At 39.1% G+C, this 25,470-nt stretch overlaps 1 protein-coding gene across 4 annotated transcripts in view; it reads left to right on the plus strand.

Moving 5' to 3' along the window:
- The window catches only part of LOC124149834 (potassium channel subfamily T member 2-like), a 98,023-nt gene that overhangs the window by 66,583 nt on the left and 5,970 nt on the right, over positions 1 to 25,470 (plus strand). For 3 of the 4 annotated variants that reach the window (XR_006863170.2, XM_046521631.2, XM_046521644.2), the window contains 12 exons: positions 1,662 to 1,745; positions 6,022 to 6,181; positions 11,041 to 11,146; positions 11,828 to 12,000; positions 12,516 to 12,587; positions 12,736 to 12,870; positions 13,272 to 13,383; positions 14,194 to 14,298; positions 16,609 to 16,692; positions 21,360 to 21,509; positions 22,926 to 23,079; positions 24,778 to 24,862. Coding sequence is in view for 3 of the 4 variants with exons in the window: in XM_046521631.2 (XP_046377587.2) it covers positions 1,662 to 1,745; positions 6,022 to 6,181; positions 11,041 to 11,146; positions 11,828 to 12,000; positions 12,516 to 12,587; positions 12,736 to 12,870; positions 13,272 to 13,383; positions 14,194 to 14,298; positions 16,609 to 16,692; positions 21,360 to 21,509; positions 22,926 to 23,079; positions 24,778 to 24,862 (1,420 nt within the window). In the remaining variant the exon portion in view is untranslated. The remainder of the gene's footprint in view (positions 1 to 1,661; positions 1,746 to 6,021; positions 6,182 to 11,040; positions 11,147 to 11,827; positions 12,001 to 12,515; positions 12,588 to 12,735; positions 12,871 to 13,271; positions 13,384 to 14,193; positions 14,299 to 16,608; positions 16,693 to 21,359; positions 21,510 to 22,925; positions 23,080 to 24,777; positions 24,863 to 25,470) is intronic. The other variant, XM_046521653.2, reaches the window with a different exon arrangement.

The following is a 25,470-nucleotide window of genomic DNA, read 5'->3' on the forward strand; positions in this document are numbered from 1 at the left end:
TATCAAATGACAACAAATACCAACATTGTTAGTTTTATTTTATGACTTATGACTGATTGGTTATGTCTGTAACATGGTAAACTGAAAAATTGAAAACTATCTTCTGAGATATAATGAAAAAGAATTCCCGCTATCTTCCAACTGCACTCATGTGGACATGGGTGTATTAGAGTGAGCTGCAGAACCTAAGTGCTGTTTCTTTGTCCATGATAAGAAAACAGTGGAACTGGCAATTGTCATTTAGTTGATATAGCTTTCATTTTCACCTGTTTGACTGGCATTGTTAGTAGTTGGTGAGAAGTTTTCATTTTGATTAAATAGAATACCATATTTTTCAAAATGATCTTTCCTAAGTACCAGGTAAGTGTATCAGAGCAAGGAAAGTTTGATCAACTTTAAGTGTTCCTAGTTTTAATGGTAAGGGACAGAACATATTTATGTATTTTCAAGGATGAAATGACAAGATTTGGGGACAAAAATGATTCCCATTAACTGAGGCCAACCAGAGAGAGACCAACATGAACATAAGACTTTAGTTTTTGTTTTGAAATGGCTGAAAATGGTTTGGCTGCACCGGCTATATTTTCCAGACAAAAACACTTGCCAGTCTTGATTAAATGTTAAGACACAACATATCTTGTAAGCATTTGCAATCAAATCCTGCTCCCTTTGTATATTTTGCAGTATTTACAATAGTCTCATATGTAAAGCAGTAGAAATGTAGTCTGGCCTTGATTGAGTGATACATTTAGCCTCCATGTAGTAAGGGTGTGTATTATTAGAACCAATACGGTAATGTGTTTTCCTTACATCCTGACCACAAGTCCAGTGAGATCATATGGTTTTTCCCTTCCTGTAGGTTTATATATATTCCATCTAATAATGATATCTTTGGGTTTGTGGAACTAATATTGTTAAAAAGTAACTTAATGTAAACAGATTCAACGCCAACATCCAGGCTAAAATTTTAACCTGCCATTGACCAGATTGTCTACATATGGCCATATATGGAAAGCTACAATAGGGCCAGACTAACTTTCATGTCTTACAGATGGGCCTGTGAAAACTTTGCAAAAGTGAAAAATTATGTTTTTGATTGCACAATATACATTTTTGTGGTCAAAAGTAACCTCATGTCAACCCTGACAACCTATTTTTTAACTACTGACTCGTCCATCTTGGCTTAATGACCAAATGGAAAACAAGAAAAGGAGTGTTTTGGACAATAGAGACGAACCTCGTTGTGTCAAACTCTTGTGGACCTGGACAAGGTTCAAGTTATCAGGTGTTCGAGGCATCAGGGGAGCTTTATGCCTAATTTGGACACTTGGGACTCTCAAATGAGTTTGAGACAACAAGGAATTTGGCACATCCAAGTTTGACACAACAAGGTTCGACTGTATCTCAATTCTCAAAGTCATAATTGCAGCAGAGAAGACGGTCTTATCTTTAATGATAATTAACATGCAAATACTCTCATTCTGAAATGAGCAACAGCGCCATAAGTTAGATGGTTTTCATTCTTGGTTTGATGACGCCAGGAAATGTATTAATGGGTATGAACTTACAACAGGGCAGAATGAGGTCCCTAATTCATGGATTAATTTGTGTTAGCATGTCATTAATTTTGTCAACTTTTTATGACCACTCACACTAACCAGGTGAAGGTCAAGGAAATGATCAGAATGGTCACACTCAAGAAAATGGCCAGTCTCCAAGTTCAACAACTCAAACAGGACCGATTTGTAAGAAATCAAGAATGTACACTTCTTTTAAATAACAACCACATCATTTAGAACTGACTGAATAATCTAATTAATGTAACTTTTCTCTGTATGAATTGTCATATCTGTCATCAGTTCATCTAGTCATAGACCAGTAGAGCTTATTAACTTGGGCAGTGTCCGTCGTCCTTTGTGCCATCCTCAGTACCACTGACATGTTATAATGTTTGCTAACGTGATGATAACTTGAGTAAACACAAATCCATGGTGCCCAAATACAGTCAGACCATCAAAGAGAGTTCTGTTTCGGCTGAAGTGTTTTTTGAGCAAGATTGGCATTTCTTTTCTTCTTAATGGCTCAAAAAGAAGAAACTACACTTTTTTTAAGGTGTGCTTTAACAAATTGATGTAAACCAAGTTCAAACATGAAGGTCGATATAGCAAAATCTTTATCAATATTAATGGGGTCAAGGTCACTCACATGACCTCGTTTTGTCTTACTGCTGTGACAATGCACATTTGTGGATGTTATAAATATAAATGCATTTGAACAAAAATCAGTTGGTACTCAAGACTTATTCGACTGTTCTAAAGATGACTAGGAACATGTCTTGGACTGGTCTCAGACCATAAATATCACAAATATTGATGGAACTGATCTTTAGATTACAGTCAATGTTGACACGTCAAATGTCCATGGCAAGCTAGTCAAATGTCAGATAATATTGGTTAGAGTACAGAACACCAGTTGAGCACCAATCCCAAAAGATTCTTGTTAGGTATCAAATAATATGAAGTACCATTATATTGATTTCATAAACCCAGCATTATTACATAACAGTGTTTAGCAATTATTATATGTTTGATTTTTCAAAGTTATGACTCCAGAAGTATCTAGTTTTTATATATAAAATTGAATCATTTTAGTTTGAGTTGAAGCATGTAATTGCTTGGCTGTTGTTGTATGCTCAAAGGATTTGTTTTTAAGTGTTAAGATGTACAACTTGTATGTTGCATGATTGCATGACATCTGTTTGAACATTATATCTCTGTTTGTTTTACTACTTTAACATCTGTTATTAACATTTTTAACTGATATGATCTCTCTTGGCTCGTGGTCAGTTGACAACTCTCATAACGGGTCTCTATCCCTTTGCAATGAAAATCACTATTTCTGTTAGTTGGTTAGAAGCAAAGGTATTTAAGTAGTATCTCATTTATCATCCAGTTGAGCAAAAGTACAGCGAAACACTCATTAAATGTCACCTTCATCGACAAACGAAAGAAAAGAGGCAAAGTGGTCCGTATGTGACGAACCTAATCAAGCTGAAATCAAACATTGTGATCTCCTTGTGATGGGATTATGATGTTTGACTACCTTGACAAAAATACAGCATTCTGCATGACCTCAATGGTGTGTGTCACTGTTGAGTGAATGAGTCGGTGACCGTTGTTTTTCCCTGGGGAATTGAACCACAAGGCTTTGTAAACTTTGAAGATCTGGGTTAGAATAAGTCTTCGCTCCATGCTTACGTGTCGTAAGAGGCAACTAACGGGATCGGGTGGTCAGGCTCGCTGACTTGGTTGATGCATGTCATCGTATCCCAGTTGTGTAGGTCGATGCTCATGATGTCAATCATTGGATTGTCTGGTCCAGACCTGATTATTTACAGCACGCTGTCATATAGCTGGAATATTGCTGAGTGTGGCGTTAAACAACAAACACACAAACACATGGCCAATCTGATGAATGCTGGAACTTTTTCTGATCTTGCTGGGGACACCTAACAGGTGGCTATGTGCTTGTATTTTTGCATAAATGACTTGAGTTAGATTATTTTTTTAATAGTGTTTTAATATTTTGCTTTGATATAAGTTAACCACAATGTGGGCAGTACACATAAAATAATATACAATAACCAGTCTTCAATGACCTTGTGCAAAAGGAGACCATGGCAGCATTTTCCTTGATCAGCTGTAGAAAATGTATCCTCTTGATTAGGATATTGAACAGTTTCTCACCTAATTACTGACTTGATTAAGAAAGAAAAGAAATTGCTATTTTTTCCGCTAAATATTCCAGTTTATAACTGCGTCATTCAGCTGCCCATGGCTAGTGAAGGCCACTCCATTATCATCACAAATCAAGCCTTCAATTTGCAAGCAGATGCAGCAATAGATTTAAACATTGCTTGGAAATTCTATCACAATGAGAGCAGATATATTTGTCCTTGATTAAACTAAAATGATATTAATATAACAGATATGTTACTTAAAATAATTGATTTTAACATTTTAATGACTAATTACATCCAATATGACTTGACTCAACCTTTCCTCTTGATAGTAATATGATTAACAGATGTATTATAACTTTTATAAACATTTGAATTTGCCTACATGTTTGTCATGTCAAGCAAAGCTTTGCTTTTTAAGTGGGTTTTCAATAAGTAAGCTTTCGATCTCAGTGGTTTCAAAGGTTTTACGAAACATATTGCAATTTAGAAATAATAAGGTATTCTTTTCCATGTATCTTTTAAATCAAAAGTGTATGTTTTGGGCTTCTCCCTCTTGGAACAATAGTTTTGTTATTTTACAGTTTTAGCTTTATATAGGAGAAAAGCCATGACATGTCAAAGATGGTTCCCTCGGTGCTGAAACCTTCAGGAATGGTACTGAAAGCCAAGGGGGATAATCAGGGTGAATTTGGGATTCAAACCACAACCAGAAGATCCTGGTAGCTAGGGGAGACAACTTTTCACAGTGTAGGGCAATTCGTCACTCGGACAACACCCCACACAGACAAATCCCCACACAGACAACACTCCACATAGACAACGACCAACATGGATTTTTCCCACATATTAACAGATACATTTAAATAATGATAAACAAGTGACCATATGATAATATTTCATTTTCAATGTCTTCATTGATTTCTGCGTATGTTCATCAACAGTAAGCAAATATATAAGTCCCATTGATAAGGGTGACAGAAAGAGAGGTTTTATTTATGATAGTAATCAGTAACAACTCACTTCCTCTCCTACTCTCCCAATCACTACTTATCAATTCCATACCTGTGCAGATCTGGGGTAGTATAGGCCTTCAGCAACCCATGCTTGCCGTAAAAAGCGACTATGCTTGTCGTAAAAGGCGATTAACGGGATCGGGTGTTCAGACTCGTTGACTTGGTTGATGCATGTCATTGTATCCCATTTGCATGGATCGATGCTCATGGTGTCAATCACTGGATTGTCTGGTCTTGATTATTTTCATATTAAAAGTTATTGTTGGGTGTTGGGAATTTATTGGTGGGGAATTGTCTGTGTGGGGAATATTCCTTCATTGGTCAGGAATTGTCTGTGCGATGAATTACCCAGGTCTTGAAATAGACTACTGAACCACCTGTGCCCACTTATTATGAAGACATTTACACAATCAGGAGATGATTCAGCTGTTAAAACCACATTATGATGTTAAATTTGAATGATAGATCCAGAACTTATATCAATGTGAATATATTGGTAAGCATATTCCTTTTGACCGACAGTGAAATAGATGTGTAATTACTTGATGTTCACAGGTGAGATGTATGATTCCTCCCTCCCTCCCTCCAGGATTGTGCATCATGCCTGATACATGTGCTGATGTTGGCTTGCTTTGACATGTGTTCTATGTTACATGTACATGATACATACGTTTTGCTTTATTTAATGTCAATGGTTTTTTCCTTATAGATGTGATTTTTTTCATTTTTGATTTCATCTTTCCAGTCAAAAAGTACTACTATGTATTTATTTTTCAGGCTAAATTGCAGTTGGGGATTAAGTCATTTGACACTGTGACATCCCTGACACATTGTTGATATATGCTACTCATCTTTTGACAGGGATAATCAGATATATATTTTATTTTTTACATATTATGAGTGTCAGTTTCATGTATCATGGGAAAATAAATACATTCTTGTCAAAACTTGAGTAGTATAATTCCCTACACGTGACTGTCAAAAAACCTGATGTTCGTGTTCTTTTCAAACAAACAATTATTAAATATATCTAAAAACCAAAAGTATTGCAGTATAGTTTCCAAAGTCTTTTTGACAACCATTTTTATACTGATCACATCATGAAATCTGTACTGTTAATAAATTTAATATAATGACAAATACTTCTGATCATATGAGTATTTTTTTAAAAACTTTTTTTCATGCTTACTTTTTATTTTCAACCAAATGTAATATATGGATGAGTAACTTCGTGTGGATGTTAGAACAATGTTGTACATGTTGCAGCACTGCCGCTGTTGAAGATCACGGTGGACAACATCGAGGAATCAAGTGAACCCAACTCCCCGGACTACGACTGCACCGACACCCTGGACACCGTGAACGATTCGACACCGTCACCCATCGGCAAAGTCATGGGGCTGTTTCCAGAGGCTGCTTTGGATGGGTGAGGATTGGGGGTGTAATGATTGATCCAACTGGCATGGTCATGTGTTTGTCTGTGGCTCCATGGTGATACATTGATGACAAGCTAGAAGTTCAGTAGTTGACAGGAACGCCACACCATATCGTCGACAGTTTTGAATGATGTAATGAAATGACATAATACTGAATATCAATACCTCAACTAAATGATGGGTGAGATAGTGGATGTGGTGGTGTTGATGGGTGAGATAGTGGATGTGGTGGTGTTGATGGGTGAGGTTGTGGATGTGGTGGTGTTGATGGGTGAGATTGTTGATGGGTGAGATAGTGGATATGGTGGTGTTGGTGGGTGAGATAGTGGATGTGGTGGTGTTGGTGGGTGAGATAGTGGATGTGGTGGTGTTGGTGGGTGAGATAGTGGATGTGGTGGTGTTGATGGGTGAGATAGTGGATGTGGTGGTGTTGGTGGGTGAGATAGTGGATGTGGTGGTGTTGATGGGTGAGATAGTGGATGTGGTGGTGTTGGTGGGTGAGATAGTGGATGTGGTGGTGTTGGTGGGTGAGATAGTGGATGTGGTGGTGTTGGTGGGTGAGATAGTGGATGTGGTTGTGTTGATGGGTGAGATAGTGGATGTGGTGGTGTTGATGGGTGAGATAGTGGATGTGGTGGTGTTGATGAGTGAGATAGTGGATGTGGTGGTGTTGATGGGTGAGATAGTGGATGTGGTGGTGTTGGTGGGTGAGATAGTGGATGTGGTGGTGTTGATGGGTGAGATAGTGGATGTGGTGGTGTTGGTGAGTGAGATAGTGGATGTGGTGGTGTTGATGGGTGAGATAGTGGATGTGGTGGTGTTGGTGGGTGAGATAGTGGATGTGGTGGTGTTGGTGGGTGAGATAGTGGATGTGGTGGTGTTGATGGGTGAGATAGTGGATGTGGTGGTGTTGATGGGTGAGATAGTGGATGTGGTGGTGTTGATGGGTGAGATAGTGGATGTGGTGGTGTTGATGGGTGAGGTTGTGGATGTGGTGGTGTTGATGGGTGAGATAGTGGATGTGGTAGTGTTGATGGGTGAGTTAGTGGATGTGGTAGTGTTGATGGGTGAGTTAGTGGATGTGGTGGTGTTGATGGGTGAGATAGTGGATGTGGTGGTGTTGATGGGTGAGTAGTGGATGTGGTGGTGTTGATGGGTGAGATAGTGGATGTGGTGGTGTTGATGGGTGAGATAGTGGATGTGGTGGTGTTGATGGGTGAGATAGTGGATGTGGTGGTGTTGGTGGGTGAGAAAGTAGATATGGTGGTGTTGATGGGTGAGATAGTGGATGCGGTGGTGTTGATGGGTGAGGTTGTGGATCTTGTGGTGTTGATTGGTGAGATAGTGGATGTGGTGGTGTTGATGGGTGAGATAGTGGATGCGGTGGTGTTGATGGGTGAGGTTGTGGATCTTGTGGTGTTGATTGGTGAGATAGTGGATGTGGTGGTGTTGATGGGTGAGATAGTGGATGTGGTGGTGTTGATGGGTGAGATAGTTGATGTGGTGTTGATGGGTGAGATAGTGGATGTGGTGGTGTTGGTGGGTGAGATAGTGGATGTGGTGGTGTTGATGGGTGAGATAGTGGATGTGGTGGTGTTGGTGGGTGAGATAGTGGATGTGGTGGTGTTGGTGGGTGAGATAGTGGATGTGGTGGTGTTGATGGGTGAGATAGTGGATGTGATGGTGTTGATGGATGAGATAGTGGATGTGGTGGTGTTGGTGAGTGAGATAGTGGATGTGGTGGTGTTGATGGGTGAGATAGTGGATGTGGTGGTGTTGATGGGTGAGGTTGTGGATGTGGTGATGTTGATGGGTGAGATAGTGGATGTGGTAGTGTTGATGGGTGAGTTAGTGGATGTGGTGGTGTTGATGGGTGAGTTAGTGGATGTGGTGGTGTTGATGGGTGAGATAGTGGATGTGGTGGTGTTGATGGGTGAGTTAGTGGATGTGGTGGTGTTGATGGGTGAGATAGTGGATGTGGTGGTGTTGATGGGTGAGATAGTGGATGTGGTGGTGTTGATGGGTGAGATAGTGGATGTGGTGGTGTTGGTGGGTGAGAAAGTAGATATGGTGGTGTTGATGGGTGAGATAGTGGATGTGGTGGTGTTGATGGGTGAGATAGTGGATGTGGTGGTGTTGATGGGTGAGATAGTGGATGTGGTGGTGTTGGTGGGTGAGAAAGTAGATATGGTGGTGTTGATGGGTGAGATAGTGGATGCGGTGGTGTTGATGGGTGAGGTTGTGGATCTTGTGGTGTTGATTGGTGAGATAGTGGATGTGGTGGTGTTGATGGGTGAGATAGTGGATGCGGTGGTGTTGATGGGTGAGGTTGTGGATCTTGTGGTGTTGATTGGTGAGATAGTGGATGTGGTGGTGTTGATGGGTGAGATAGTGGATGTGGTGGTGTTGATGGGTGAGATAGTTGATGTGGTGTTGATGGGTGAGATAGTGGATGTGGTGGTGTTGGTGGGTGAGATAGTGGATGTGGTGGTGTTGATGGGTGAGATAGTGGATGTGGTGGTGTTGGTGGGTGAGATAGTGGATGTGGTGGTGTTGGTGGGTGAGATAGTGGATGTGGTGGTGTTGATGGGTGAGATAGTGGATGTGATGGTGTTGATGGATGAGATAGTGGATGTGGTGGTGTTGGTGAGTGAGATAGTGGATGTGGTGGTGTTGATGGGTGAGATAGTGGATGTGGTGGTGTTGATGGGTGAGATAGTGGATGTGGTGGTGTTGATGGGTGAGATAGTGGATGTGGTGGTGTTGGTGGGTGAGAAAGTAGATATGGTGGTGTTGATGGGTGAGATAGTGGATGCGGTGGTGTTGATGGGTGAGGTTGTGGATCTTGTGGTGTTGATTGGTGAGATAGTGGATGTGGTGGTGTTGATGGGTGAGATAGTGGATGCGGTGGTGTTGATGGGTGAGGTTGTGGATCTTGTGGTGTTGATTGGTGAGATAGTGGATGTGGTGGTGTTGATGGGTGAGATAGTGGATGTGGTGGTGTTGATGGGTGAGATAGTTGATGTGGTGTTGATGGGTGAGATAGTGGATGTGGTGGTGTTGGTGGGTGAGATAGTGGATGTGGTGGTGTTGATGGGTGAGATAGTGGATGTGGTGGTGTTGGTGGGTGAGATAGTGGATGTGGTGGTGTTGGTGGGTGAGATAGTGGATGTGGTGGTGTTGATGGGTGAGATAGTGGATGTGATGGTGTTGATGGATGAGATAGTGGATGTGGTGGTGTTGGTGAGTGAGATAGTGGATGTGGTGGTGTTGATGGGTGAGATAGTGGATGTGGTGGTGTTGATGGGTGAGGTTGTGGATGTGGTGATGTTGATGGGTGAGATAGTGGATGTGGTAGTGTTGATGGGTGAGTTAGTGGATGTGGTGGTGTTGATGGGTGAGTTAGTGGATGTGGTGGTGTTGATGGGTGAGATAGTGGATGTGGTGGTGTTGATGGGTGAGTTAGTGGATGTGGTGGTGTTGATGGGTGAGATAGTGGATGTGGTGGTGTTGATGGGTGAGATAGTGGATGTGGTGGTGTTGATGGGTGAGATAGTGGATGTGGTGGTGTTGGTGGGTGAGAAAGTAGATATGGTGGTGTTGATGGGTGAGATAGTGGATGCGGTGGTGTTGATGGGTGAGGTTGTGGATCTTGTGGTGTTGATTGGTGAGATAGTGGATGTGGTGGTGTTGATGGGTGAGATAGTGGATGCGGTGGTGTTGATGGGTGAGGTTGTGGATCTTGTGGTGTTGATTGGTGAGATAGTGGATGTGGTGGTGTTGATGGGTGAGATAGTGGATGTGGTGGTGTTGATGGGTGAGATAGTTGATGTGGTGGTGTTGATGGGTGAGATAGTGGATGTGGTGGTGTTGATGGGTGAGATAGTTGATGTGGTGTTGATGGGTGAGATAGTGGATGTGGTGGTGTTGGTGGGTGAGATAGTGGATGTGGTGGTGTTGATGGGTGAGATAGTGGATGTGGTGGTGTTGGTGGGTGAGATAGTGGATGTGGTGGTGTTGGTGGGTGAGATAGTGGATGTGGTGGTGTTGATGGGTGAGATAGTGGATGTGATGGTGTTGATGGATGAGATAGTGGATGTGGTGGTGTTGGTGGGTGAGATAGTGGATGTGGTGGTGTTGATGGGTGAGATAGTGGATGTGGTGGTGTTGGTGGGTGAGATAGTGGATGTGGTGGTGTTGGTGGGTGAGATAGTGGATGTGGTGGTGTTGATGGGTGAGATAGTGGATGTGATGGTGTTGATGGATGAGATAGTGGATGTGGTGGTGTTGGTGGGTGAGATAGTGGATGTGGTGGTGTTGATGGGTGAGATAGTGGATGTGGTGGTGTTGATGGGTGAGATAGAGGATGTGGTGGTGTTGGTGGGTGAGATAGTGGATGTGGTGGTGTTGATGGGTGAGATAGTGGATGTGGTGGTGTTGGTGGGTGAGATAGTGGATGTGGTGGTGTTGATGGGTGAGATAGTGAATGTGGTGGTGTTGGTGGGTGAGATAGTGGATGTGATGGTGTTGATGGGTGAGATAGTGGATGTGATGGTGTTGATGGGTGAGATAGCTGATGTGGTGGTGTTGATGGGTGAGATAGTGGATGTGGTGGTGTTGGTGGGTGAGATAGTGGATGTGGTGGTGTTGATGGGTGAGATAGTGGATGTGGTGGTGTTGATGGGTGAGATAGTGGATGTGGTGGTGTTTTTTTGTGAGATGTTATGAGAATGAGGAAGGGTTTCAATTATATACAAAATATTATTTCTGAAAAAACAAAAATCAGGTATCTGAAGTGAGCTTGCCAATGATGCAAGGATGTCCCTCACCCTGTCTCTTGTCTGTGCAGGTACATGACTGGCTCCCCTCCCAGCACACTGTACGTGGGGACCCGGAGAACCAAGTGCCATCTTCACCAGGACCCAAGGCCCTACTGCTGTCTGGAGTGGGGGCAGGTACTGCAGCATAGTCTTGTGTGGGAGTGAGGGTCTCGGTTATTTCATGGGTAACTTCTGGGTTTGATTCCCAAAACTGGTATAACTTGTGACCCTCATTCATGGTACCCTCATTTGTCAAAGCCTTATAAAGTTCCCTTCTTGTTTATAACACCAAAGGGGCGGTGGGGTAGCCTAGTGGTTAAAGCGTTTGCTCATCACGCCAAAGGCCTGGGTTCAATTCCCTACATGGGTACAATGTGTGAACCCATTTCTGGTGCCACCAGCCGTAATATTGCTGGAATATTGCTAAAAGCGACGTAAAACCATACTGACTCAAATATTACACCTTATATTTGACATAAAAGTGCATTTCTTAATTTCGATTAACTGTTGATCACCACTGGTAAAGTGTGTAGGCTACAAGACCCATGAAGATCTTTAGAATAGGTCTTCAGCAACCCATGCTTGCCTTAAAAGGCGACTGTCCTTGTTGTAAGAGGTGACTAATGTAGACTTCTCCAAGTGTGTCTGTGTGTATGGAGGGATAGGGGAAGGTGCTGATGTATACATTGGCTCATTTTATGGGCTACCATACTTCAAACCTTGGTTCTTTTGTCAGGTGAGTTAACATCACAGGTTCGGGGAATCCCCTCCAATAATGTGTCCTACATGAGTAATTGTTGTTGTGTGTTGTGACAGAACTGCGACCACTGTCAGACCAAGACAGCCAAAGATGACCACTGGAAGGGCCAGATCATCATCCTGGCTGCTGAGTATGCCAGTACCGGGATCTACAACTTCATCGTGCCGCTACGGACCAGCTTCCATAGTCTCGGTTCTCTCAGCCCCATAGTTCTGCTGCTGGAACAAGAGTACGTTACACACAGCTGATGCTGGTAACTTGTCTCAAAGTCTGTAGGGACTCAAGCAATCAGTCTGTCCCTGTTAAAGAATGAAAGAACAATAGGGTGGAAAAGATGGCCGAACTGGTCAGTAAATGTGGCAAGCACTTTTCTATGACCATAAGGAATGAAGACCATGCAGATATGATCTTGCTAATGTGACGTCACACCCTGTGTCAGTTCATGGGCGGATCCAGAAGTGGGGTCCATTGGGTCCGGACCCGCTTTTTAAAACCAAATGCATGTAGTAGGCAGTAAAATTATATGAGAGAGGATTTTGATATTTTGGACCCCTCTTTTTTAAAAATGCTGGATCCGCCCCTGAAACTCATATTGGCAATCCCTGTTTTGACTGCTCGATGCTAGATTTCAGTTATTGCTGTGATGTTACTGATGACTGCTATAGTATGTATATTGCTTCTGACCACTGGGGTATTTTCTGCTCATGACTCTGTGGGTTCACTAGGTTTTGGTTTTGTTTCCAGACCAGATACAATGTTCTTGGAGACTATTGCTGCATTCCCTCTTGTCTACTGGTTACAAGGAAAAATCTCCAGGTATCGTTGTTTATCTGCCTTTTTAAACTAAATTCAAAATAGAAAAGAATGTGACTTCTAGTACTTGTGTGATTGAACAGATTTTTCTCACCAAAGTTAAATCATTTTGTTTGTTTTGTCATCACGCTACAACCTCTCCCTTCCCCAGCATTGATGACCTTCTCCGTGCTGGCATCAACCACGCGTCTCATGTCGTCATCTCCAATAAAGAGTCGGACATTGACGCCAGTGAGGAGACTCTTGCTGATGCAGAAACAGTTGTGACAGTCCAGAAGATATCCAGGTAATTCTTGATCCATCACATCCCTCTCTTCCAGCCATGCTTTGTCTGCACTGAAAGTCTTGCTGCAGGTATGTCTACAAGGAAGAAGAGACAAATATTAGCAGTGACCTGATGAGTCAGTCAGTCGGTTTTGGTTTGCATTTTATGCCACTTTTAGCGTCATTCCAGCAATATCATGGTCGGGGACACCAAAAATGGGCTTCAGATATTGTACCCATCTGGGGAATCAAACCCGAGTCTTAGATCTGATGAGCGACTGCACTAACCACTAGGCTATCCCATCTCCCCTGATATCATGTGGGATAGAGTCTGAGAGAAGGGATGAATTTCTTGATTCTGCTTGTGTATTTATTGTCCATTAGTGGTAGTTCAAGAATAAGGTGGATTTTGGTTCATTTCAGATTGTTCCCCAACACCAACGTGATCACGGAGCTGAACGATGCATCCAACATGCGCTTCATGCAGTTCCAGGCCCACGATGTGTACTCACAGGAGATATCCAAGCTGGAAAAGGTAGGATCTTCAACAGTCATTCACGAGTTGGTTTACTATTATTTTTATCTACCTGTTAATTCTAACTATGAATAAGGGTATATTTTAGTAGTAGCCTGACCACCTGTTCCCATAAGTCGCCTTTTACGACAAGCATAGTCGCCTTTTACGGCAAGCCTGGGTTCCTGACGACCTATTCTACCCCGGGATCTTCACAGGTTGATTCTTTTTGTAGCTGACTGAACACACATTCATGAAAACATGAATTCGTGGAAAAAATATTTTTTTTATGGACAATTTATTTAAATTGCCAGTACATTGTATACCAAACATATCAAACAAACTTAATGAAAAGTCTGCTTAAAAGAACATCTGATCTAATCTTGGTTGAAACATATATCTGACATGCATACTGTGATCAAACAAGATATATATTCTAAACCAGGGCAGAAAAATGGCAAATCAGTCTTTTTAATGTCATTTTATGTTTACTGGATTTCTATTTTCATAGATTATGCCCAGAAGATTGGCAGGATTTAGTGAAGTTTCCACCCTGCCTAGGGAAGCCACAATAATTAGTACCGTTCTACAAGTGTTCACAACATAAGATACCTCCTTGATCTTCATCTATGGCCATTTTGAAGATATATCGAATTAACATTGGCAAAATTGTTTTGTATTTGAGACCTCTTGAGACCTTTTCTCTCTGTTCAGTGAAGATGCTGCTATTGCACACACATTTCTAGGCAAAGTATTTACGTTCTGTGTGACAATTGAAGATGGTTTAATTATTGCAATGTTTATCATGATAAAATGACATGTTATCCCCAGAAACTGAAGGAGAGGACAAGCTCCAACTTGCCCCATCTGTTCCGACTCCCGTTCGCTGCAGGCCAGGTGTTTAGTGCAGGGATGCTGGACCGGCTCCTGTACCAGGTACGGCTGCACCCACCTCAAAGTGGTTGCCACATCTCCAGCATTGCCATGTGTCGTGTCAGCCATATATCTATCAGGTTTACTTCTGAAAAGACATTGGAATATGAAAAAGAGACTTCATACATTCTAACAGGATAGCCATGGATGATATTTAAGAAACATGTTGACTTATCTTTGCTTGATAGTTAACAAATATATGGACTTGCCTTCCTTTGAAATTGAAAAGCAGTTACTGGCTGTGCAACATACAGTGATCCCTTGCTACAACGCTACCTTCGGGGTCCAAATAATTGATGAATTTATAATTGATGTATCTATCTACACTAGAACACGGATATAACGAACAAGGATAGAGTGAACAAACGGATACAACAAACTGTTAAGAAATCTCCGATTTATCTCCTATATTTTATCATATAAAATTTACATACATAACGAACTCTCTACAGCAAACTAACGTAAATAGCGAACTGATATCTGATCACCGACAAGCCAATCTACCACTAATTAGTGACGTGTATAGCGAACTGAGAAATGTTACTCAGTGTTCGCAATCGGGAAGTCCCTACGATGACTGGTCAAATTGTTTCATACGTAAAAATATCCGGCAATAGCAATCACCTGTACCAAAGTGCTACGCTTATGGTTCTTATAATTTTAAATATATATAGTGAAAGCTGTAACTAACACATTATTGGAATATATTATTCTGATAAAATAATAATTTCAGATACAATTTCTTCTGACCATTGCATCAAAATGTTTTGAAGTTGTATCATTGGGTACTTTTAAACTAAATCACCGGTAGAAGAGGGAGGCAACGTGTATAAACGTGTATGTGTATTGTGAGATGGCGGCTGTTTCCGAGCGAAAACGTATATACGTATTCGAAGTAATAAGCGCCCCGCTCTAATAAGCGCCCAAGGCGATATTTGCTGATATATTGGCTAGTGAACAAGCCCAATTTGCATCCCTTCCGATTGATCAATGTACAAAGGACTTATTTATTCGCGTATAATACGCACTCGTGTGTTATATACACCCTTAATTATGGGCAATTAAATTCTGGAAAAATATATCTGTCGCATATAAACACTTCAGGCTGTCAGCATAAACCACGAAATTTATCTTTCATCCATGTTTTTTTTCACCAAAATAATATTCTAATAAGAGCCCCCTATTTCTAATTTTGAGAGCGCCCGGGCGCTTATTACGTCGTATTCGACGTAATAAGCGCCCCGCTCTAATAAGCGCCCACGGCGATATTTGTTAATATACTGGCTAGTGAACAATCCTAATTAGCACCCCTTCCGATTGATAAATGTACACAAGGCTATTTATTCGTGCATAATACGTTTGTTATATGCACCCTTAATTATGGGCAATTAAATTCTGGAAAAATATATCTGTCGTTTATAAACATTTCAGCATAAACCACGAAATTTACGCTCTTTGAACTCAAAAATATATATTCTAATAAGAGCCCCCTATTTCTAATTTTGAGAGCGCCCTGGGCGCTTATTATGTCGAATACGGTAATGAACAACGTATAAACAAACTGATTTCCCCGGTCCCTTGTAGTTCGTTATATCCATGTTCTACTGTACATCTATCCAGCCTCTAACCATAAACACAAGTGTAAGATTCTGATCCAAGGTCAGATTCACATTCAGGGTGAATACTCAGATCGGTGGCTTATTTCCTTTATATGGTAGATCTTTCGATGGCTTGTCCACATTTGGAATGATTCATGAATTAGTATAATTTCCTCAGCCTATCATTGAAAATTATTTGCCTTCATGTCACACAAATAACAAAAAGTGAACTTTCACATTACGATGACTTCTCTTCTTAGAAGCTTCAGTCTATCCTTTTCCTCCAAGGAGTACTGGTAAGAGAATAAGATTCCCTATCTCTCAGCCAGACAGCTAGCTGAGTGCCAGAAAATTCTACTAGCAGACAGCCATCTGGGCAAGCTCCTTACAATGACACTTTGCTCCCTGCAATCTGTAATAAAGGTGGCACACAATGTGATAGAGCTAACATCTTGGAAGTTATGGGGAAGTTATGGGGATACAGGTGCTAATCAATGAGGCTGACGTCAGTGGATCTAAAAAAGAATTCTAAATCTGTTTATGTCTTATGTGGTAATGTGTAGGCCTTTCTAAGTTTCCTATTCATCTTAAATTTAAAATCAGATTCCAGGGTATTCTAATATAAGTTTGCTTTCAAGAATAAATGTTTTTGGATCATGAGGAAGAGGAAAGCATCAATATAATGCTCCAATGTTCGTGTTCTTCTTCCCCGCAGACATTTGTGAAAGGGTACCTGATCAGCTTTGTCCGCCTACTGCTGGGAATCGACGCTCAACACAATTCAGGCCATCTCTCTAGCGTAAGTATGACGTAATAAATATTAATGCGCGCATTCCAGGAAAACTTGCAATATTTCGGTAATGTTTGTGAGAGAGGGAAAGCGATTTTAAAGCACAGAATTAAAGAATGACATTATATGATAAAGAGGTTATCACGCTTGTGTGTTTGGGGATGGTAAATATCCTGTATTAGGAATAAACACTATGTATTTAGCTCACCAAGGCTTGCTAAATACAATGTTTATTCCTAATGCAGGATATTTACCATCCCCAAACGCACTCGCGTGATAACCTCTATTGATTAGCAGGAAGATATATGCTAATTCATAATAACTATTTTTGCCAGGCCTCAGTAAATTTGATTTGGCCTTTCCCTTATGATATAAATATCCAGATATTCATAGGTGGATTTTAGGTATCAGATCCAATAGGTGGACAAGACTGATGAAAGGAGGTACATGTGTTTGTTTTTATGTTTTTCTCAATTTATGTTTTTTTTAAAAACTAAAAAACGGTTTCAGTGGCTTGCAATTTCCTAGAGTGGTTATGTGTATATTGACAATCATACTTTTAAAATTTGACAATGACTAGTAAAATTAGAATAATATCTGCTAACTGTAGAGGGCTATCAAATAAAAATAAACGCAAAGAAGTATTGAATATTTATCGAAAAAATAAATTTGACATAATATGCCTTCAAGATATTCATATCTCTGAGGAGAACGAAACAATTGTGAGAAATGAATGGGGCCTGCAAAGTATTATCGCTCCTTTAAGATCTAATGCTAGAGGGGTAGCCATTCTTTTTAACAATAACTGTGAAATCGATATACATTCATATAAAAAGGATAAAAATGGAAATTTCATAATTGTTTCACTAAATATTGATGGAATTGATATGGTAATTGCTAATATTTATGGCCCTAATAATGATGATCCAAATTTGTATAAACAATTATTTACAGATATGCTAGAATTTGAAAATGACTCTTGGGTTATATGTGGTGATTGGAATTTGGTAATAGATCTTGAAAATTATAAACATATCAACAAACCTAAAGCGCGAAATTTTATTATAGAAAATATGGAGAGATATCATCTTCATGATATTTGGAGAGAACTGAACCCTACTTTTAATAAATATACCTGGTGGAAAAAGAACCCGCGACAACAAGGTAGACTAGACTTCTTTTTAATATCAGAAAATGTAAGTAATATTACACTAGATGCAAATATATCAGCAGGCTACAAATCGGATCATTCAGCCATCTCTTTAACCTTATCCACATCTGTAAACAAAGAAAAAGGGAAGGGTTACTGGAAATTCAATTCCTCTTTGTTATTTTATAAGGAATTTTGTGATATGGTTAAAAAAACACTTGAAGAAGTTAAACTTGAATATGCCTGTAATGATCAGGATAATGTTCCAGTGGAGCTTTTAAAATTAAAATACCCAGCAACAATTGTATTCGAAACCTTTTTGATGAAAGTTAGAGAGATCTCAATTTCAATATCAACTTATTTGAAGAGAAAAAAAAAAGAATAAAATTACAATCACTTGAAAAGATATAAACGAGGTAGAAGATCAAATAAGAAATGATTTTCAACATGTAAATGAAAATAAATTCGCCCAACTTTCCAAGCTTAAATTAGAATTAGAACAATTAAGAGAGGAAGAAGTAAGAGCTCAAGAAATTAGAAGCAGACTAAGATGGTATGATGAAGGATGGAAACCAACCAGTTATTTTTGCCATTTAGAGAAAAGAAATTTTACAAATAAGCTGATACATAAACTAGTAGATGATTCAGGTAATACGATTACAGATGGAAACCAGATACTAGAGCAACAAAACATTTCGATCAAAAATTATATACTAATCCAAATTTTGAAAACGATAACCTTGATAGTTTTTTAAAAGATATCAAAACTCCTAAACTTGATTTGAATATAAGAGATAGTATAGAACAAGAAATCACTCAAGAAGAAATTAATAGAGTTGTCATGGATATGAAAAATAACAAGAGTCCCGGTCTTGATGGTTTCAGCATAGAATTTTTTTATTTTTTTTGGAAGGAATTAGGCCCTTGGATCTTCAGATACATTAATGAATCTTTTAGTAATAGGAAATTAACAATAACAGTAAACAGAGGTATCATCACCTGTATTCCCAAAGGTAAAAAGGATAGAACTTTACTTAAAAACTGGCGACCTATAACTCTCCTTAATGTATTTTACAAAATAATGAGTGCATGTATTGCAGATAGAATAAAGAAAACTCTCCCTTCCCTAATTGATGAAAATCAAACTGGCTTTATACCAGGAAGATGCATAGCAGAAAGATTATTATATGATATCATATTCCATCTAAAGAACAAAATAAAACATGGCTTCTTCTTCTTATAGATTTTGAGAAAGCCTTTGATGCAATTTCCAAATCATTCATAATAGACGTACTTAAAAAATTGGTTTTGGATCCTATATTGTTGATTGGGTAAATATGCTTATAAACAATAGTTTGTCCTGTGTCATACAAAATGGCCATCTTTCTTCTTTCTTTGAAAATGAAAGAGGATGTAGACAAGGTGATCCCATTTCCCCATATCTTTTTATTCTAGTAGCTGAAATCCTAAGCATACTTATTAGAGAGAATACAAACATTAGAGGTATAGAGATGCATGGAAAAGAACATAAACTTGGTCAATATGCAGATGACACTGAATTATTCTTAGAGGGTACTCCGGAATGTCTTAATGCTGTAATTAAAACACTTAACGATTTTTACCAAATGTCAGGGCTGAAAATTAATATGGATAAAACAAAGGCTTTATGGATAGGCGCCCTCGCTGGGAGTAGATTAAAAATATGTGATCAGCTCAACTTGGAGTGGCACACTGGAGACTTTGAAGTTCTAGGTATTATTAAAGGATTTATGGGTAATCAATACTCGTAAAAGATTAGAAAATATCACTAAACTTTTAGCAAACTGGAGAAAAAGGCATTTAACATTAATTGGGAAAATTACAGTTATTAAAACACTTGCTTTACCACAGCTAGTTCACATATTCACGGCATTCCCAAATCCGCCCGATGCTTTTATTAAGAAATTAGATAAAATATTTTTTTATTTTCTTTGGAACGGAAAAACAGATAAAATAAAAAGAGAAAATATTAAGAGAGAATATAAAAACGGGGGACTAAGAATGCCCGATATTAAAACTTTTGTGAAATCTCTAAAAATCTCCTTTTTAAGTAAATGTATTAAACATCAGAAATGTCAGCAATATGACATTCCAGTAAAAGATTTACTAAGATTAGGTTCAAATGCTTTTATTTACACAAAAGTTTCTAACCCTTATTGGAACGATGTTGTTAAAGCTTGGTGTGAATATTTTGGAAAATATGAATTACCTTTCTCTTATTGAAAACATTATGAATCAACCATTATGGTTAAACCACTACTTAAATTCCCCAAAGTTTTTCATAAAAGATTGGTATATTAAGGGTATTTGGTCCCTAAAACATATTTGTCAGGGAAATAGATTTATTCCATTTGAAACTCTAAAAGAAAGATACAATATTAAAGGGACCTTTTTGCATTATGTTCAGCTTATTTCAATTATTCCCCAAGCATGGAAAACAGCAATTAAAAAACATTTTGATGTAGATTTATACTTTGACATGTATATTCTTCCTTGTTATCAGGACTTATTGATTTGTAAGAAAGGTTCAAGACTCTTTTATGATAAACTTATTTTTTTCTGACTCACAACCTAAAATATGTAAGAAATGGGAAATTGAATTTGGTGAATGCTTAGAATGGGCTAAAAAAAATTCTCTTTTAGAAAAGACATTAGAGATGTAAAATCGATAGATTTTCAATTTAGATTTCTGCATAGAATGATATATACGAAAAAAGAACTTTATAAAATGAAACTTGTCGATGATGATTTATGTGAATTTTGCAAGATAGAGAAAGAAAACTTGATGCATGTATTTTATGACTGTGAATATGTGTTCTAATTCTGGCAAAACTTGGAGGCTTTCCTGAATTCTGTGGGAAATAATCATATACTTTTTACAAGATTTAATGTATGTTTTGGTGAAATAAGTGCAAAACCTGCAAATAATCATATTATTATGTTAGCTAAGAGACACATTTTTATTTCTAGTTTAAAGAAAAAGAAACCCTCATTAGACGTTTTTAAACAAGTATTAAAAGATGCTATTTATTTGGAATATCTGTCAGCAAAAACTAATAATAAGCTTAGCACTTATAACAAAAAGTGGATATTGTATTGTGGTTTACATGATGCCTTGAATCTTACATAGATTGCTGACTGTGTGTTATTATTGATTGTTTCCAATCACTTTGACTCTATTGCCAAAGAAAGACTGTAATGTTTACCCAAGATAAGGATTACAATACTATAATTCGGTACTGTTTTTTCCTTTATTATTAGCTTATCTTTCTACGATTGCTCATAAATATGGTGTTAACTACTTTCATGCCAGAACATCTTGCTCGATCCTTCATGATCAAGGCCTATCCTCCAAATATGCGGTGCCAAAATGTTAATTGCTATATATGTATATATCACTGTGTATGTAACCACTGAAACTGGAATAAAAATGATTTGAAAAAAAAGAAGAAGTCTGAGATGAGAAGGTTGTATGACGGTGTTGCAGGTGAGGGTCCGGAGAGCCACCCTAGTTCAGTTCCCGACCTATGGGGAGCTGTATGAGGGCCTGTGCTCCACCACAGGGGAGATCCCCATCGCCATCTACCGCTCCGAGAAACGGCCCACGCCTGTCGTGTCCTCACACCCAGATATCAGGGTAACGTCTTGCGTTTGTGATCTATAACACTCCTCACCTACTTATAACACAACAGAAGGGGCGGTCGGGTAGCCTAGTGGTTAAAGCGTTCGCTCGTCATGCCGAAGACCCAGGTTTGATTCCCGACATGGGTACACTGTGTGAAGCCCATTTCTGGTGTCCCCCGCCGTGATATTGCTGGAATATTGCTAAAAGCGGTGTAAAACCATACTCACTCACTCACTCACTATAACACAACAGTAGGGCTGGGGCGGGTAACTCGGACCGGATCCGTGATTAGTCACATGATATATTGTTTAATGACAAAAATTCTCCATGGTTACACTATAAGTCACTGATGTTTGCGTTTATTTCTGACTATGCACCCACTCCTTCTGACTTTTAAATTTTTGAATAAAGATAACGCTTCAGTCAACTTCGGTGTATTCATGACCAGATCATTTCATATGTGTATCCCTGTGTTATCGGTTTTCAGATGCTTAAACATTCATAGTTTTCTCTCTAATCAAATAAACAACTGTTAAACATCTCATTCACTAATAAAAGACAACTCTCTCTTAAAAACAAGTCATCATCTGAGTGTTTACAATGTCTGTGTGATGCTACATCCCCCCATTATTGCACGAATAATTGCGACAGTCATGGCCTTCCAAAAACTATGATGTCTGAAAACCTATGATGCGACAATATATATTACTATCTAAATAGTTTTTGCAAGGCTCTGGTAAAACATTTCTCCGTCGGACATTTTGTACCAAGAGCTACAGCGGGGACCTGGGTTGGGTCGGGTAATGGGGTCTGGGTACCCGGAGAGTAATTTTGGACTCACCCCAGCCCTACAAAAGCTCCAGAAACATATCTTGTCTAAATGTTTTTTATGTTTTGTGTCAAATTTCAAAATTAAAAATCTTCACTATGCCTGTCTTTGCACAAATCTGTATGGTTGCATGTGGCAATTTATCACAAACATCTCGCTCCATATCACATAATCCCAAAATACTTTTCATCATGGGACCCAGTTGCTGTGCAGAGTTGCATCCCTTAGGCTTGCTAGGATCATATCACAGGTTTATCTCAGATTTGACCTGATTATTATTAGTTATCAGCACTATTCCCTTGCTCTTGGGTTTCACCAACGTTGAGGACATTAATTATTTCAGGCTGTGATAATACTGAAATACTGTTCAAAGCAATGTTAAACTCAACTCATTAGCTGGCAATCCTACCTGGACAGTGAGTGCTGAGTTTTGTATTTAACACATTACTCATCAATGGATCACAATTAGCTCACAATGCCTTGACTGAGTACCCACAAGCACCCTGCTTGACAGCGTTGTATCTCTTAAAGAGGAGAAATACAGTTACCTCAGACTTCAGAACTAATATTTAATAATATTCTCATTTTCTACTTTACAGAGCATGAATAACAACATCAGCAAGCCAAGGCAGCCACGAGGCAAGTACAAACAGTCCATCGCCAGCAAAATGTACTTCTCTGACACGGACCAGAACGAGGCTCGGGATCTCATCAACAGCAGAATGAAAAGCCTCAACATTACTGATGACCAAAGTAAGATCGGAAGCTGTGCTAGTTTTGTGTCACCAGAGTTGTCTTCCTTTGATATTCCTCTCACTCTTGAGTCCCAACTTGTCACATGTAGAGTTTTAATCTGGTGATGGTAGAGTTATCTCCCTTTGAAATGATTATGTGAGTGATACCTTAACATGATCATTTCAGGAATAGGTAATAGAGAAAGTGTTCATTCCGGAAGTGGAATCAATTATCCACGAGGCAGTGGGTTGATTCTATTGACGAAATCAATAGATTTGATTGATTACTCCCACTAAAACCATGCTATGATTGATATAATTTCTCTATAATTTTGCATGATGACATATTGTTTTACTTGTTAAAAAATGCACTTTCAGGATGGCCAGTGAATTCCTGGCCCAGAATCAAATACATCAATAGCCGGACGTCATGATAATGGTTTAAGAATAAATGATGCGTTGGACAGTTTTGGTGTGAGTCAGCCAGGATGCTCCGCAGAAGGGATAATCAGTTATTATATTTAGTGTGTCAGCCTGATTTTAGAATAACCGAAGTGATGTTAGATATTTACTACTTTGGTGAACCCCCCATGAAGACCTGGGTTAGCTTGACATAGGAGGCGATTAAATGAATCAAGTGGTCAGGCTTGCTGACATGGTTGATGCATGTCATTGTGTCCAAATTGCATCAATTGATGTTCATGATGTCAGTCACTTGATTGTCTGCTCCTGGCCTGATTATTTACAGGATGTCATCAAAAAGTTGGAATATTGCTGAGTGTGGCGTTAAAAACAAACAATCTAATCTGGTGAAACCCATGAACTTGGGCATGGTGTTGACCTGCACAGCAAGTGTTCACCAGAGACAGCTGACTCCCATTGTCACCAGCATCCTTCAGTTAAATGTTCAGTGATTTGACATAAATTTTGATTATGGTAAGAAGTCCAGAGGAATTCAGTTGATGGTTTTGTGGATACAAAAAATTCAAAAGGGGAATGTTATAGTTTTTAACCAAACAACTCATTTTTAACTTTTTTATTATATTTTCATGGTTGTTAAACCAGAAGATAATTTGGACAAGACTAAAGCAAAATTCGTCACTTTTTTAAGAGCTTCAGTGTTTTAGGTTGTATTTCTCTACAGATCTCCCTGAGTTATCAGCACACATGCAGTTTTATAGGGACTGTTCACTTGTTCTGTTATGAATGCAATGTAAAGCATTATCATACCTCACTGTCAGATTGATGAGATCTGATTGGTCCATGTGATCTTGATAAAATACTGTGTAACCCGCCTGGAGGGGAAGAAATTGGTCAGCAGGGGAATAAATCTCTTATACCCCGCCACGAGCAAATCAGGCTGCACGTGGATTTCTGAGAGACAGAATAAATCCCTAATCCTGCTTCAAAGCAAAAAGCTGCATGCTCTTTCCGAGTTAGTAGAAGTCACGTGACATAGCGCAGGCTAACCTCAGCTCAATCAAACAGCTGTTTTCTATCAATTTTGCATTTGTTTGAATTCTTTTACAATGTCATATTAAAAATTGGCGGTTAAGATAAATTTGTTGATCAATCAGGGTACATGGGGTTTTATGTATCCCTTTTTAAATTTTATACCCCCCTCCTCCGGCTCTGCGGGAGGCATAAAACCCCATGTACCCCTCGTGATCCTGCTACAACTTACAAATTCATTCATGGATATATCTTGCTTGTACAGGTCCAGCCAAAGAACAAGATAGCTTGCTGTCCTATGTGATTGTGAACCCATCTCCCAAAAGGAAACTGAAGAATGGAGATATGATGTAAGTGTATTTATCATGTAGGTGATAGTTTTTTAAATGTTAGAGACCAATCTGATAAACTTTGTATCAAGAGCCAAATTACCAAAAATAAATCTTAGATTTTGTTGTTTTCAAGAATAAACTTCTATGAATGATTATAATCATCATGTGTTTTCGTATTGTAAATAGGATGTATTGGAAAGAACAAATTGTATTATGCGAGCCAAAATATTAATCTTGTTATAAGGACATATTACGATTTATCATTTAACTTAAGCATTTATCCATGACATAAGCTTATGACATAAAAACATGTATGTCATACCCCAATGACATAAGTATGCAAATTAGATATGCAAATTAGATAACCGGAAGAGGGAGCGGTTTGATTTGAAACTATATATTATAAGTGAAGTTACACCAGAGATATAATCAGATTACACAGAATCGTTGTTGTTACCGTTATTAAAGTTTCAATTATTCTGCAAAAGTCTGTTCAAGTATTTTGTTTAAAATAATCCGAGGAACTTTTTTTCTCAGCGAATTGTTTATTTTGGTTTACATGGCTATGGAAAACATGCATCACTACGCATGATCTATACGTAAGATTTCGACAAGTTGCTGATGTT

Source organism: Haliotis rufescens, unplaced genomic scaffold, assembly GCF_023055435.1.
Source record: "Haliotis rufescens isolate VD_foot unplaced genomic scaffold, xgHalRufe1.0.p SCAF_1, whole genome shotgun sequence".
NCBI classification, from domain to species: Eukaryota; Metazoa; Mollusca; class Gastropoda; order Lepetellida; family Haliotidae; genus Haliotis; species Haliotis rufescens.